The sequence below is a fragment of the Pteronotus mesoamericanus genome, unplaced genomic scaffold (assembly GCF_021234165.1).
Source record: "Pteronotus mesoamericanus isolate MK-2021 breed Mesoamerican mustached bat unplaced genomic scaffold, CSHL_Meso_final scaffold_174, whole genome shotgun sequence".
Taxonomy (NCBI): domain Eukaryota; kingdom Metazoa; phylum Chordata; class Mammalia; order Chiroptera; family Mormoopidae; genus Pteronotus; species Pteronotus mesoamericanus.
Genome location: NW_026555309.1, coordinates 19,070,762 through 19,087,228, shown reverse-complemented (window position 1 = coordinate 19,087,228; position 16,467 = coordinate 19,070,762). Strand labels below are relative to the sequence as shown.

The 16,467-nt window shown below is 38.8% G+C and overlaps 1 protein-coding gene across 4 annotated transcripts in view; it reads right to left on the bottom strand.

Moving 5' to 3' along the window:
• Positions 1-16,467, bottom strand: part of VPS13B (vacuolar protein sorting 13 homolog B) — a 673,385-nt gene that overhangs the window by 143,313 nt on the left and 513,605 nt on the right. For 3 of the 4 annotated variants that reach the window (XM_054590316.1, XM_054590313.1, XM_054590315.1), the window contains exon 36: positions 14,575-14,970. In XM_054590316.1, coding sequence (XP_054446291.1) covers positions 14,575-14,970 — 396 coding nt within the window. The remainder of the gene's footprint in view (positions 1-14,574; positions 14,971-16,467) is intronic. The other variant, XM_054590314.1, reaches the window with a different exon arrangement.

Here is a 16,467-nt window from a genome sequence, read left to right as displayed (position 1 = left end):
TGTCTTTACTTTCTGGACACAAGATGTTTCAGGCTCCAACAGGTCCAAAGTGCTAGTTAGGAAGACGCTGACCTCACCTCTTCCCACAGACACACTGAATATACGCCTACATATAGAGAAATCCTCCTGGAAAATCTGTGAGGGTTGACTGAACAGCTCCTACACAAGTGATAGGGGGACTACACAGAGGAGGGTGAAGATGGAGTCATGACAACCAGTCCCCGCCCTCGACGTGGTGAACTACAGTAGGAAGGGACACCACTGAGGGACCCTGCACAGACTGGCCCGCCCTGGGCACAGTGAAAAAAGCAGTGGAGTAAAGGGCATATAGACTGTATGTGAAGGAAATCCAGTTACTAGCCCTACAGCATCTGCCAAACAGGTGAGACACGGCTGGAACTCTCTCTGGGATTAGAGGTGCTGGTAAGAGCCATTTTTACTTAATCATGAAGAAACAAAAAACCTGAATAGACTGATTACAAGTAATGAAACTGAATCACTAATTTGAAACCTCTCAAAAAAAAAAACAACCCAACCCAAACAAGTTCAGGACAAGATGGCTTTACAAGAGCATTCTACCAAACATTTAAAGAATTTATACTTATCCTTCACAAATTATTACAAAAAGTTGAAGAGGAAGAAATGCTCCCAAACTCATTTTACAAGGCCAGCATTATCCTGATCCCCAAATCAGACACACACACACACACGCCAACCAATATCCCTGATGAACACAGATGCAAAATTCCTCAACAAAACATTAGCAAACTAAATTTAAAAAAAACATTAAAAGGATCATACACCATAATAACCAAGAGGGATTTATTCCAGAGATGCAAGGATGATTCGACATCTGCAAATCAATCAATGTGGGACAGCACATTAGCAATATGAAATATAAAAATCATATGATCATCTCAACAGATGCAGAAAAAGAAATAGCATTCAACAGAATCCAACATCCACTTATAATTTAAAAAAGAAAAACTCTCAAAAAAGTGGGTATGTAAGCTCCAGACAACTTTTTGCCTGGAGCTTATGGATGAATGAGATAATCTTTCTCACTCTGTAAGTTTTCATTTATACAAAGATAATTGTGAGCAAAGGATATAATAAAGTTTCTGCAGAAGTAATTTAATACATACAGAATTGGATCTTAATTGGTATTTCTACTATGCAGAAACTACTTCAGAACACTATTGTTAAATTAGTGACTGTCTTGTCTAAAAAAAGCTAGTATTAGGATGTCAATATTTTCATTATTACACCTTACATATATATATATATATTCCTAAGAATACTATGTCCTTTTAAAGAACTTAAGTAGGGTTGATGGAAATCTCTTAACTCCCCAGTTACACAATGAGAAGTATTTATTGACTGGGATGAGAAGGGATATAAGAAAAAAATTCTAGACTTGAATTATTACAGACACAAATATGAAATGTTGACAGCTTTTGTGTGACTGTATATACACTATTAAAACACACTGAAATTTTCCAGCCATTATACAAATTCTAACCTTTTCACTTGGATAGGAAAAATGGGATACCTAGAATTCTTAGGAGAGTCAAGATAAAGGAGATGACTGAAAGCTCAAGAAAATGGCCTAGAATTAGGAAGCCAATGATAAGGCAAACATTTGGGAGCCGGAAGAAGAAAGCAAGCGGGGCAGACTTGGAGAGCACCGAGGAAGGCAGCAGGGGCTCAATGTGCCTCACATACAGGGACTTTGCCCTTGAGGCCAGCACGGACCCACCTACGGCTGTATTCCAGCAATAGCAGGATCTAATGACTGGTTTTCCAAGACGTAGATGATCGCGGCTGGGAACGTGCCATACTTTCTAGATTTTCATGTTTAGTGCTCTCTGGCGTTTGATTTGGTGTAGGCAAGAGCATGGGATTCAGTGAAAAACAAGGAGGTACAATACTTTTGGGAAAGTAATCTTGCCTCTTGCTCCCTGGCTTTGGAGTTCAGAAAATGAGGGCACTGGAGCTGCTGATGGCCACCGTGTGGGGCCGAGGCTGCAGCTTTGTGATACAGAAGGAGGCACTACTGATCCCAAGCTTTTTCCCCACATGAGCTTGTTTAAACTAGTTTAGTTCGCATTTTCTGCCATTTATAACCCAGAGCATCCCGCCTGATATACATTCCCCCATTACAGGGATGTTCAAGGGTAATCCTCTGTCTCAGTTCTCCCCCACTGCCACCTCCCTGCCCCAATCTCTTATTTCAGTGAAATTACATATCATGGTTTTAAGGATAATTTCCTATGACAGTATCCATGACGTATCCATGACCATTCCTAATTCTTAAACAAGTGCTTCTCCCAATAAGAAAAATTGGATATCTTGGATCACCTTCAAGTTGATACTTATGTATGCATACATTCATCATTCAACCAATATTTATTGATTATCTACCATGTACTGGACATACAAAGATAAAGTGGATAATGTGCGGTTTCCTTTCATATCAGATTTTTCTTTGGCAATTTGTTAGCCTCAGGTTTTGAGGTCTCAGTAAGTACTTGAGGGGAAAAAAGACAACCTACAACATTTGTAACGCTGCCTCTTAAGCAAGTGAACTATTGAAAACCATGAACGCTTCCCTATTATACAAATCCTATTCTTCTTTTACTTCTTTTTAAGTTGACTATATTGGGGGTGACATTGGTTAATAAAATTACATAGGTTTCAGGTATACAATTCTAAAATACACCATCTGCATATTGTATTGTGTGTACATCACCCCAAGTCAAGTCTCCTTCCATCACCATTCATCCTCCCTTTACAGGCTTCTACTTCCCCCTTAATTCACTTTATGTGCTGTAAATTCTTCCGTCCTGACCAAGTATTTAATTGAGTAAGTATGTGTAAGCTGCTGTCCATTTTCTTCTTTCCCCTTTCCTCCTTCTCCCCACTAGCCTACCCCTCGCTTTGTATTTCCTTTTTCTAGTCCTTTTACGGTTTCAGGTCTACCAGCATTGATCATAGTCTCGTTTAAACACATGGGTGGCACTGAGAATTCAAGACGCTAATGCTGGAAGTGAGCACAGGGGAACAGGCCCTGCCCCAATGCACTGTGAAAACACATGACCTGTAAATACCAGTGTGCCCTGCCTGGTCTCTTTTGCCTCCTTTCTTTTCTTTTGTGTCATATACTTACAGGGAAATTAGGTATGGTTCACTTTTAAGACTAATCTAACTCGTCCCCATGAGCCTACCTGCCCGTTATACTTGCTACACACACCAGCCCTTTGTGGCTTTGCTCCTCCTGAGGGAGTCTAGTTATCTGTGGGCCACAGGAAGGTTAGCCCACAAGTACCAGCTTTCAAGGTCAAAATAGAGTCTCCATTTCCTTTTGAACACTTCCTGCTGAATTATTAAACATCAACAATAAAACAATAGGAAAACATGTTATTCCAGTGGTTTTTACCTTGGTTTAAGTGACCAGTAGTAAGAGATTATGGTGATCACTTAATAATAAAGAGTAGTGATGAATTTCACAGGGGTCATTTATAAATGGTAAACCAAACTTCACAGTTTTACCACAAAATATAAAAATAATCCTTGGGACTCACGACAGGGTTATTAATTCTCCTTTTCCCTTTCTTTCACTTGGTAAGAAGCTGGCCAATGGGACATCCCTGCCTTTTGTGTTTGTTTTTTTAAAAAGTTTTATTTTTTTAACTTATTTTTAGAGAAATAGGAAAGGAGGGAAAAAGAGAGGGAGAGAAACACACACATGACAGAAACAACGATCAGTTGGCTCTTGTACGTGCCCCACTCGGGGACCGAACCCACAACCCAGACATGTGCCCTGACCAGGAATGGAATGGGATCCATTTTGCTTTGTGAGATGATGTGCAGCCAATTAAGCCATACAGGTCAGGGCTCTGCTTTTTTTAAAATCAGGAAATATACTAAATATCTTCCCTGGGATAAAATGAATCTTATTTTATATGGTGCCACACACATAAACTCAGGGCCACAGAAAATACTGAATTCACATAAGCTGGATATTTATACATTCAAAAATCTGGTTTAAATGCCAACAGTTAAGGCATGTGTTCTTTTTCTTAATGAATTAATACACTGCTGGACAAAATGACTACAAGTACAAATTATGAAGAGTTATCTTTTTAGCATTAGATAATTGAAAAAGGCTGAATAATTTTGTGAAGATCTCTGTCTGTATGTATGAATTGCAAACATGACAAAATGTTTACATTTGTTCTAGCTGGTTAGTATAGAGGCATCTGATGTGTTATACTTTATATTTTATGCACATTTAATTCCCTGCCCTCCCAAATTCCAAAAATAAGAAAAGAAAAAGAAATCAAAGAACTATTCTGTGAAAGTATAAGATTTAAAATGATCACTTAGAGTTTAAAAGCATGAATATCATTAAAGTTACTTAATCTCTGATCAGGTCATTTTGGAAAACTTCTAATTTTGCAATAATTTTAGGCTTTCAGCCAAGGTGATAGCCTTCAACTTTGAAACTCTTCACCTAGCTTCCTTTAGAGTTGACAACTTATAGCATGATCCTTGAAAGCCAGTAAATTACCACTAATACAATAGCACTAAATTTAGATCCCTTACTTGAATTTCATCAGTTTATCCTCTCATGCCCTCTTCTATCCCAGGATCCTAGCCAGGATGCAACACTGCATTTAGTGATTGTGTGTTCAGGTCATTTTGACCGAGTATGTAACCTCTTTCCTCCACCTCCTTCCATTCTAGAGAATGCTTTTCTGCCTGATTCTTCTGTTGGCTCCTTTCAAAAATCTGTGTTTACATTTTTAATTTCAGCTCTAGCAAAAATAATGGCAGATATTTAATTAAACTAAATGAGGTGTAGCAACACTGAGAAGTAATTTCAGAAAGAACTGGTGTGATAAACAGATAATCTTGCTTTGTTTGCATACTGACACACTTTACAATGAGGGTAAAAATTTAGTTCAAGGAACAAATAGTTTCATGACCTTTAAAATACTTCTTCAGAAGACTAATAAATGCAAACCCCTTGTTTTGGAGAATGTTTACAAAACACTGCCAGCCCTATATCGTTAGCCTCTCCCAGGCCCTCGGGAAGGCTCCCACTCTCCGCATGCTGACCGGGCAAAACGCAGTCTCCATCAAGCTTCTGTATGTCATTAGAGAGAGTTCTCAACGATGACATGTGCTAGCAAAGCAGAGCCAGGTATTTTTTATCCAGCTGGAAGTAATCTAAGGCTACTAGAAAATCAGCAAACATGTGTTAGATACATCCAAAAGTCGATTTGCATAACAGTGAAGCTTCAGATACCTCAAAAGGTGAGGAAGAAAAACTTATCAGTATGATCCATGAAAAGATGACCATAAGTAACTACATGACTAGAAGAAAACTTTTGTAAGTATGGTTCTTACAGAGATGATTAGAAATCTTTCCATTTCTATTCTTTCAATGAATTATGTTGAAGCACATAAAAATGGCAGTTTAGGTATTTTAACTACCAAAAAATCAACCTGTTTTCCCCTTCCTTGATCAGAACCTGTTGAGTTGATCAGATCCTATTTAATTACATTCAATTTTGTAATAAGCCCATGTAGCTGTACCTAGTAACAAAATAAACTAAAATACAACAACAAGATTAATATATAGAACAGAACTGTCAGAACTCCGTGGACACTGATGTTTAAACGGAGAGGGAGGCTGGCGCTTGCAGCTTCACTAGAAAGTCCAGCCATCAATTGACAGTCTAATGGGGTGCTCTACCTGCTAACATGTATCCCCTCTCTAAGGCCCCTAATGACTTCTCATGGGTGGGGTTTCCAGTTCCCCAAGACTCCCACCCAGTCCTTAAAGATGAGTAAAAGCTGGGACCCCTTCACTAATCCACACCTCTTCCTTTGAACATAAGAAAATGGTAAGTAGCAGAAATAGGATTTGTTTCCCTTTCACATGAAGGAAGGGAGAACTACTCATGAAAGATGAAAATGTCTGCTGAGTTGGCTATTTGTACTTGGCCCTTGTCTGGAAAGTTATTTTTTGAGAAATGTTTTAAAACTCTTAGATCCTAGAAAAACCAAACTAAAAATACCAAAGGGTGATGGAAGATATGCCTTGCCTCTTTCCTCCCCTCCAATCTGCCACCATGCTCACTGTTTTTACAGTTGTGTCAGTTTATTAGAAAAATAAAACTTGATTGGATCATGTGTCTACATTAAAAAAAAAAAAAAAAAAAACAACAGACTGGCAGGTCTGACTGTGCACATTGGAAAGTGTATGACAACTTTCCCAGAGAGGAAAGAACAGCAGCAAATACATACTCCATAGGTTCTTAGATCAATACAGTAGCTGGTTAATTTAATTACATTAGGAAACTGCTGGTGAATCAATTTTTTAAAAAAGTAAGTTGCATGGACGGAAAAATTGGTATAAACTTTATTCTACAATGTTGAAAGCAGAATGACTTGCTAAATCATTTGCTGCAATGGTTTAGAAACTGGTCTTGATCCACATAATCCAGGTTTTTAAAGGCTGGCGTAATAGAAAGAGCAGAAGCCAGGAGACACGTGGTATAGTCCCCACAGTGCCCGAGAAGGCCCCTCCCCACTCTGAACTCAATGAGGAGGAGGACTAGCTCAGGGGTCTCAACACTGGCTTCTCTGACACGTGGGAAGTCCCATGTAGTAATGGCGGTCCATGAAGTAGCTCCAGTATTTCAAAGAAATCATGAATTTGTCTGAGACAGGGCTGTAGAGGTGTACTAAAGATTTTACTTTTGGTTACAGTCATATCGGGTAGGTATTGTCATGTTAGCTATGTAATCTTAAGTGCACTTTGTTTGGATCATGAGGTCTATGAGGGAAAGAAGAAAAAGTGTTCTTGATAAAGAAAAGAAAGATTCTTAAGATAATTTTCAGCTCTAAAATGTAATGATCTATATGACCTCAGCATTCTTCTGGTGTGACTGAGTTGGGGGAAGGAAGACACAAAAGCCACAACACCTGTCCCCACCAATATTTATTGAGTAATGTAATAAATTTGTGCCAAGGAATGTGTAAGGTATTCTACATACATTATCTCACCTAATGTTCTCAACAGCCCTGTGAATTAAATATTTTTGCTTTGATTTTAGAAATGAGCTAAGTTGTAACTTTTACCATAATCAACTGCCAGCAAGTAGCAGGGCTGGGGCTCAGATTCTGTCTGCCTCCTTCCAGCACCATGTTGCTTTATAAAAACTACCCCCATTAGTTAGCTATTAGTAATTTCATTTTTCCAGCTGGTAACAGGGTCGTGAATAAATGCATTTTCCTGTCCCCAGCTGTCTTGCACAGCTTTGGTATGTTATGCCAACATAGCCTACAGGTCCAGGGGCCTGGCCAGACAGCAAAAGAACATCTAAGATACATCTTCAGTCACTCATCACTGACAGGGTTGCTTTGCCAGAAACTTTCCTAGCAAATGGCCTACTGGCTTATGTGGAGAGGGCAATATGCTGTGACCACAGGCAAAACTAAGGGCTCGGTGGGGGACAGAGATTTGCTTCAAATCTTCTTTTTCCACGACCCAGTGCTGGGGGTTATAACAATTCTTGTCCATTTCACCTAATACTAACCTGTAAGGTGCTATCAAGGATGCATAGGAGATGCTGTTAAGTAAAAGATTTCTAGTATTTAATTAATAGGACTGGAAACTTTCTTCTCCAACAGGATTTTGCACAGTGAGATGGCTTCATGTTAACTGACAGCATTTTTGTTGCCTGGCAGGTCCTTTTTTTCCCCACCTGTCCAAGGAATATTCTGATTTAACAAGTGCACGTGGGAAATTTTTATCAGTTGCCCTTTTCTCCTCTCAAATGTATCTAAATCTAGAGAAGTAATTCTTTACCATATCTTTGTTAAAAGTAGAAGAAATAAAAAGCATTTTTTTTTGGTATAGTACATTAAGACACGCAAAATCCAGTGCAATGGGACACAATTCTAACACATGTAACCTGAGGCCAACATTTTTCTAGCAGTCTAGATTAAGTTTGGAATTTGGTAACTAAAAACAACGGGAAGAAATAGACTAATGTAGCTAGAGACAAGATTTGAAGGTGGATATACTTGGAAGAGTATAACAACTGTACTGGATTTCTCATTAGAAGAGAGCAGAGTCTTATGAAGACTTCATGTTCCCCAAGAGAACCATATTTACACAATTAACAATTCTTTTGTTGAAAAAAAGCTTTTCATTATTGCATGTGGACACATGTGGGCCGTGTAAAAATATAAGAGATGTGTAACACACGGTAAACAGAAAGTAATGATCTTAAACAGGCCAAATCCTTGAACTCGTCATTAATAAATGTCTCTCCTGCATTCAGCTACCCGGGCTGCTAGGAGCCTGTTTTCTTCAAGTACTTCAAACACTGAAATCCAGGAACATTTATTATTTTAATCCATTACAGGCAGTGCTTGATTTAACTTTATTGGTTGTGGTGGTGGTAGTGGTTATAAGTGGGGGTGCAGCAATGTTCTTTTACACATCATTTCAAAAGGGCTTAATTATATTTTATAGCTTGGGCCAGGAATTCTGCTTGTTTTTTGTCTAACAAGGTTCAAGTGGAGTTCAGGTCGGTGATGAATCAGAAGGAAAAGTCAGAGATGGTTATCTCTGCGCGATGAGCTCATCCCCCCGAAAGGCTGGGCAGGTACACCACGTTCGCCATGGCACAGCACGGGGCCGCGCTCCACAGCCTGCGCCGGGGACTTAGTACGTGACTTTCACTTTTCGTGCTACCTGGAAATTAACACATCGGAAACTTGACCCAGGAGTTATCTTCTAAATACCTGTAGTTACTCTCCTATCTATCCAAGAGCTGTAGGAACCACACAGCACAAAACAAAAACAAAAACAAAACAACAACAAAAAAACTGCACATAATGCTTAAAAATGCACAAATCCTTATCACAGAAAAATTTAAATGTCCCAAATAAAAGAAGTGGAAGCCTGCATTAATGTAATTTGGTTAAACAAAGGGATAAGTGACTGTATAAACATGCCCGGCCAGTGTATGTCTACCATCATTCTAAGATAGTAGTATTAATATTGCTTATTATTGCCCAAAATTCTACCTAATAACATATTTTGATAAAAATTACAGCAAGAAGAATAAAGCTGCATATGATTTCTAAAAAGAAGAGAACAAAAGAAATACTCCTCAAGGGAGTATCTTTTATATTTGTTTTTTATTTCCCACTATATTAGAAAAAACACGGGACATTATTTTGGAAAAAAGTTATGAGAATTTTACTTTTTCTACTTATTTACCATTCAATTTTCGGAACTTCCAATTCTATTTTTTGGAATGTCTCATTCCACTGCTATGCACAGAAAAAAGCACTCTTGAAAAAAAGTAAGCAATCTATAGGTAATTTCAGAGTTAAAAAAAGAGGGACATGCCAGCTCATCAGTAGCAACTTTGAACCTTGTTATAAAATAAGAGGCGGGAATCTGACCAGGATTAATAGCGGTGCTGCGCTCTGGGATGCGGGGTGTCGGGTTGCAGGGACTCCAGGCCATCTGCTCGGCCTGCCCACATTTTACTTCTGCAGGACTATAAACGCACCTCCACCTCAGGGACTGTAGAAAGGCATTAGAATTCCTCTGCTTTTCATTAGCACAAGATTCAGTAACTCATTTCATTGTCAAGATAATCCCCCTTTACTCTTTCTTTTGCGCTTGCGAAGTATGCCAAAATGACAAATAAAATCCCAGATGTTACACCCAATGAGGTCTCTACCTTTCCTCCAGTGCTGGGTTTAAGCTACTTGGGACACAGTGTCAAAAATGACAAGACCCTGATGCCCACACCCAATATCCATCAAGGTCGGTGAGTCATTTGTCTAGCTGTCTACCAGCTGTACTTCCACTTCAGTCCTCAGTGGCTGCTGAAAAGTTAAGTTTGTCCTCTGGCTTTAACTGTCAAAGAATTCATTTCCTATTGTTCAGGCATTAGAAAGAAGTGCTATTTCTTTCTAGAAGTAACAAAAGTCTTTGGGGTGTTGTAAATGCCTTGCTATTGGAACATATTATTTTAGGCAGTCATATCTAATTTAATGTTTTATTTCCCCTTTGGCTTACTTGCATCTCTGGAGCATCCAATGGCTATGACAATGCCTTAAGAGATTTCCCTCCAGAGACCCTGTTAACCATGGAATGAAAAGCTGGAGCTCCACTTTTATCAATTAATGGCCTGGTTTCATTTTTCAGTACTTGAAAAGGAACTTGAAAAGGAACTTACATTTTATTGGGCCTGAATTTGGTGAACATGAGAAGAGGCATTTGTATACAGGAAAAATAATATGGTTAAGTTTTTTTCCTTATTTTTGTTTATACACAAAGATAAGTACATCTGGATGACAGAGGCCGGGGTAGTGAAAGTTATTTAAACCATAGCTCTTTGACTAGAAGGAGTTCAACTCATTGCTTTCTGCAGGGATGGGAAGTCCCTTTGGAAAGGGGACCCTGGCAACTTTTCCCAATTCTGACTCAAATGCCAGACAAGATGGCCTCACTTAGGCTCCCTGCCCCCCCTTCCTCCTTTGTGCTACCTAACTTGTTCACATCCTATTTCCTTTTTCCTTAATCTACATGGAGATTGCTAATCCAAGTGCCCTTGGGAAAGAGCCAGGAAGCCTAATGCACAGCTATTTCACAGCCTGAATTATGCACCCCTGTTTGCCGAAATCTAAGGAGTGCTGCCCTAATAGAGCCATAATTTACTCTGACAAGGGGAGCCGAAGCCTGCAGCTCACTCCCCACCCTGCCCGTGGAAAGTGCTACACTGCTAGTTCAGAATTTATAGCTACATATTTACGGCTTCTCCAAAAAGTCATACTTCAAACGGCAAAAAAGATTGTGTTCTGTGTGTACATGTGGGGGGAAAATGGGCTGTTTTTAAAAAGAACATGCTACAGAATGGGATGGATGTAATGGAGAGCAGAAGACTATTATCTGCCTAAAACAATTCAGAAAATAAGATAAAATTTCTGAATGAAACTCATTTTGTTACTGATAATACTATAATCTTAGCTGGGGTATTTTTCCCCCCAATATTATACACTAACTTTAAAATACAAGCATTACGTTTACTACAATCAGCTTTAGGGCTCTTTTCCCAAAGACATACGGGAGAATGTAAGTATTTTAGCAGAAATACAAGTTAGGTTATTGTAAGTCGCTGTTACACTAGCATCTGCAGAATGGAATTTAAAAAAAAAAAAAATCAAGTCCCTTGAAACTCTCATAGTTGAGGACTGCAGAATAGTACAGCAGTCTAAGAAAAACTTGGATTTTTTTTAAAGTGGAAAATACTTAACCATTTCATTTTGTTTCAAACAAAGAACACATTTCAGTGAGTAATCTGTACATCTTTCATTGTAAAAACCAGTAAATGAATATGAAAGCATTTCAGATTTAAATGCATTGACAATGTCTTGGGAAGAAAACGAACTTTCCCCCTTCACTCTTTTGTTATTCCCTTTCCCCATGCACTTCCCATAAGCTTATGACAGTTAAATGATAAAAAATATAATTAGGCAAACTGAAATATTTTTGTACCTTTCAGAAGTGAGGAAACATGCCTACAACACATTCTCAATTGTGTTTCTCTAAATATTAACTTAGAACATAAGATTCCTCTAGCATTACAAATATATTTCAGCTCCTAAATTAAAACTCATCTGGAAAGGACCGTTTTACCCTGTTTATATAACATTGTCACATAAAGAGTGTTAAAAAAAATATTTCACTAAAAATAGCTTGCGTAAGTTAGGGATTAGAGTCGTTTCTGCTGCTATAATTGTTCCTTTGTAGTTTTTTCCATGATGTTTTTGCACAGTGTTTTTGACTGTGTTTATTAAAGTCAGCACATCAAAAAGGATCAAAGAGAAAGTGAGTGAGAACCAAAGAAACCCCAAGTGTGTTGTCTCATTGGGGAGTTATGCAGATTCGCATAAACAAGTGCAAATTGTTGAGGTTTTAATGAAAATTTTCTACAATTATTTTATCTTAAGTCATTCTATACAATAACATCTGTACAGCAGATGGCTATACTGTACCAAGGCAATGCTCCCTTTTCTCTCTCTGTTTAATAGTACATCTGAGATGACTACTTTTGTCACTGTGCTCAATTTGGTTCAGCAAATAATTTGAAAAGTGCAGCTGCTGCAGATGGTCACAATAGTTATATAAACCATAAAATCAAAGACACAGTTAAGTATTTCTGTATTAGATTCAAACTATAAAAATCTGACATTAACTGTTGAGCTCAAAGATATACTATAAAAAATTTGGTTGCATGCAGAACAATGTCACTTGAAAAATATGAAATATGACTACTGGTACGCTTTTTTTGGGGAGGGTGGGGGATACTTTTTACCACTTATCAAAAAACCCCTCAAATATATAATTACATATATTTTGTCCAAGTTGCAAAGCATGGATTTTTAAGATATTTAACTATACAATTAAATTAACATTCAAAATTTAAATTATATTTTACTTTAAAAAAGTTTTGCTTAGTTAAAAAATCAATTTTTGAAAATATGTAGTAACCTCTCAATTACAGTTTCCTAGAAATCAGCCTTCAGCAGTAATGAGAACTTAACACAGTATTATTTCACTTAATTATGATTTATTATTATTTTGCTGACTTGGTTATCTTCTTGTATGCCATTACACTAAGCAGAAATGTAGAGAAAACAGATTTGGTGTTTGTTATGCTCTCATAATAAAATTGTTCCTTTTAAATGGTTAAGTTCAATCTGCTTTGTTGTGTTGACACCAATAACTATTTTAGAACATTTGCTGGATACCACAATTAGAGTCGCATAATTTATGTCTTAGTCAAAGCTGTAGTTGTTACTTCAGTGTTTAGATTAAACAACATAATCGCAGAAGAAATGTGGGTATGCAGTTTTTCTAGTATGAAGGGGAAAAAAAAGTTACAAAACAATGCGTCTACTACCTTGTACGGTCCAGTGAGAGGATTTTATATTTTAGAGATGTTTACAAGGATAGACACCATTTAATGTGGATAAAACACGAGTAGCTAGTGAATAAAACAAGAAGTGAGGCTGAAAAAAGAAAAGGACCTAGAGTTGGGCACGGTACAGTGAGGCTCTCTCACACTGTTTGAGTCCTAACCTGCCCCCGCTTCATGGCTCAGGTACAGCCGGAAAGGCGTGGGAATGGGCCTGGTGTTGTCTGGTTTGCAATTTATTTGTGGATAAATCAGACATTGTACCCTCCAGTGTTTCATAATCTTTCATGTCCTATGGACCTAACATTTTTCATTTCTAACTTTTAAGACAATTAAAAAAAACAGTGATTTTAGCTGGCTTGGTCACAAATGTTTCTGGTGAGAAAGAAATAAATCATCTACTTTTTGGCCTAAAATCCGTACTTCTCAACAATAAAACTTTTTTCTTTATCTCTTAAACTACTGTGTCCAAACTGGCTATATGGAACTAAGTTATAGTCAGTCTCCAGCTGCTACTTAATTACTTTTTAGTAAGCCACTAAGTTGCTTATCCTTTCAGACTTTACCCTCCTTGACCCCCAATTTTTCCCTGCAAATTAAAGTGGAAAGAGAAAGGTTCCTTTTTGCTACTTTTACTTTCAAAGTACAATTTCTGGCACTGCGCCCTGAACGTTTACAGTAGCAGTTTCAGTGATTGAAAACTGTTATTTCCCACCTGTGCCTTGTCTTTTCTTTCCCTCCTTGCATTCCTTCTGCCCGCCCTTTTTGATTCAGCGTGAAAAAGCAGGTAACAATTTAGTCATGGTAACAAAAGAAGAGAATGTAGATGTCACTGCCCGTTAATTCCTCACCTCTGCACCCATCAAAGGCCGCGGTTTGCAGGGCCCAGGCCTCTCCTTGCCAGGCGGGGCCCAGCCTTTCCTCACCAGGTGCTGCCGCCTGATCGCCCGCAGCACTGGCCTTGCAGAGGCCAGCCCTGACTTCCATTCCACTTTGTGTAGCACATCTACCACTAGAGTGATTTCTCTTGTTTAAATAAATTGTTACCAGTGACTTAACACAGTGCACTGGAATCACCTGCATGGCTCTTGCAACACATTTCTGGGGTCTATGCCCAGAGTTTCCGAATGGTAGGCCAGAGGTAGGGTCTGAAAATTTGCATTTTTAACAGGTTCTCTGGTGATGTTGAAGCTGCTGGTTCTGAGGCCACACCCTGAACACCATTACTCTAATGGTTCATAAAACCATTTCTTGTTGTTTCACTATAGCTGTGTTAGGAAAGAAACTTAGGAATGTACAGTTTTAAAGACATTTGTAGGAACATGCCTGAAGAAGTGGATAGGAACAGTTTAGTTTAGGGCATTAAAATACTTAAGCTCAAAGGATTTGTTATACAATTCTCACAGAAATAAGGTCACAAACTGGAAATGCCCCATTTCTAACAGCCTGTAAAACGTTTAACCTCCAAATGATGCAAATCATCAAATCATGCATTTTCAGATGTTAATAGGTCATACTGTCATCTCCCCTCCCCTTCTCTGTGACTTACCAGGTACTTTTTGTGCTGCTTTAACATTAAGGCTTCCACTGAGGGTTGATAAAGATGCTAACAGGCATGGTTTATGAGGATGGGGGACAGTTTCCATGGAGACCACAATCTGAGTAGTATGGAGAGAAATTTTCTGAAAGCAGGAAACAGTTCTCCATATGTTTTCTTGACATGGAATCTTGTGTGCTCCATCACCATGAAGTCTGGGTTTAGACAACTTTCCGCGGCAACACTTGGAGGCTGGAAGCTCATCCCTAGGCAACATGGTGTCCGATGGGGCTGAAGCCTCCTTGCTGTGGGCACTTTTTATCTTCTTTAAAAAATGGTTGATCTGATCCAGCTTGGTAAAACTCAGGTTTGCTTTCAAAGGCTTTGATATATCCAAATTGATGTCTGCTATAGAATTGAAAAAGATAAGAAAGTTACTGAAGCTCTCTTACTGAATATAAGCCTTTACTGCTCTGTCAAGTTCCCACTTAAGTTCCCCAACACTTGCATTGTGGACACATTAGAATACCAGGTGCAACTCTTTTACTCATCACCTAACTATTCTTTCCATGCAATTACTTGAAAGAACACTTTCCTCGGACTACTTACATGCCCACATTCCTGTCTCAATCCATGGGACTCTCTGTTCCTGATAGAATGAAGACCACACATGAACATATTTTTCTGCCCTCCCAATCAAGGCAAAGTGAAGCAGCCTTTCCAGTTTGTTACTGCAACTGGCATCTGTTCTTCCGAGGAAAAGGGCTTACCCTAGTATTCAGCACAAAGTCTGGAACACATACTGGTATTAATGAATGTATCTGACTAACTGAGGTAGCCGCCCCTACCGTTCTCTGATCCAATAAATGCAGAAATCTTTTGTTTCTTCTTGAGACCTGCTACAAACCAGAAGAGTCTCTACATCTTCCCCTACATTATACTTGGCATTAATGAAATTTCAAATACCTACCTCATTATGGGTGGACTGAGATTGCTTAAAACCTATAGTCCCTTTTATTTTTATCATATGCGAGAAATTGCCCTTTGCCTATCTGTCACTTAGCCACTAGACATTAAAACTAATAGCCTCAGTGGGCTGGGTGACAGCCTGAAAACCAAAGGGTCACCGGTTCGATTCCTGGTCAGGGCACATGCCTGGGTTGTGGGCCAGGTGCCCAGCTGGGGGCCTGCAAGAGGCAACCGATCAACATTTCTCTTGCACATCGATGTTTCTCTCCCTCTCTTTCCTCCTCCCTTCCCCTCTCTCTGAAATATAAAATCTTAAAAAAAACCAAAAGACTAATAGCTTTATTATTTCTGTGTTTGCCTTATTTCATTGTCTTTCTTATGGTTTCAGTATAACTAAGACATAGGACTATAAGCACTGTGAAGGCAGAGTATGTCATCCACCTTTGTATCCAAGGACCAGCACAGGGTGTCTCGTACATGTATGTGTTCAATCGATGTTTGAGCTTAACTGAACCTACCAGTTGTTCTTTTCATTGGAGCCTGAAGATGTAATATAAGACATAATAATCCCAGATGGAGCTAGGAATAGCGAAGTCGTTAAGCAGCTAAAGTTAACAGTCTTCATTAATAATCTCATTATCTACAGCCCTCTTCCTAAGGAGGACCTCCTTCCACCTTTCTCAGGTATCACCACCTTTGGGTTTCCTCCTGGCTACCCAGGCGCCCTCAGGGCACCATCCCTTTGAAGTGGGCCTTCTCTTGTGTTTTTTAATAAGGGCTACCAAAACTCTGAGCCTCCACCTTCTAACTGGCTGTTCACTGGAAAGAGTCAAGTCACCCATCTGCAGTATTAAAAAATTCCCTGCTCCCCATGTTTTTAAAACAGGAAAAAATAACCTAAAGAAGTCATTTTTAAAAACATCTTATTGACATATA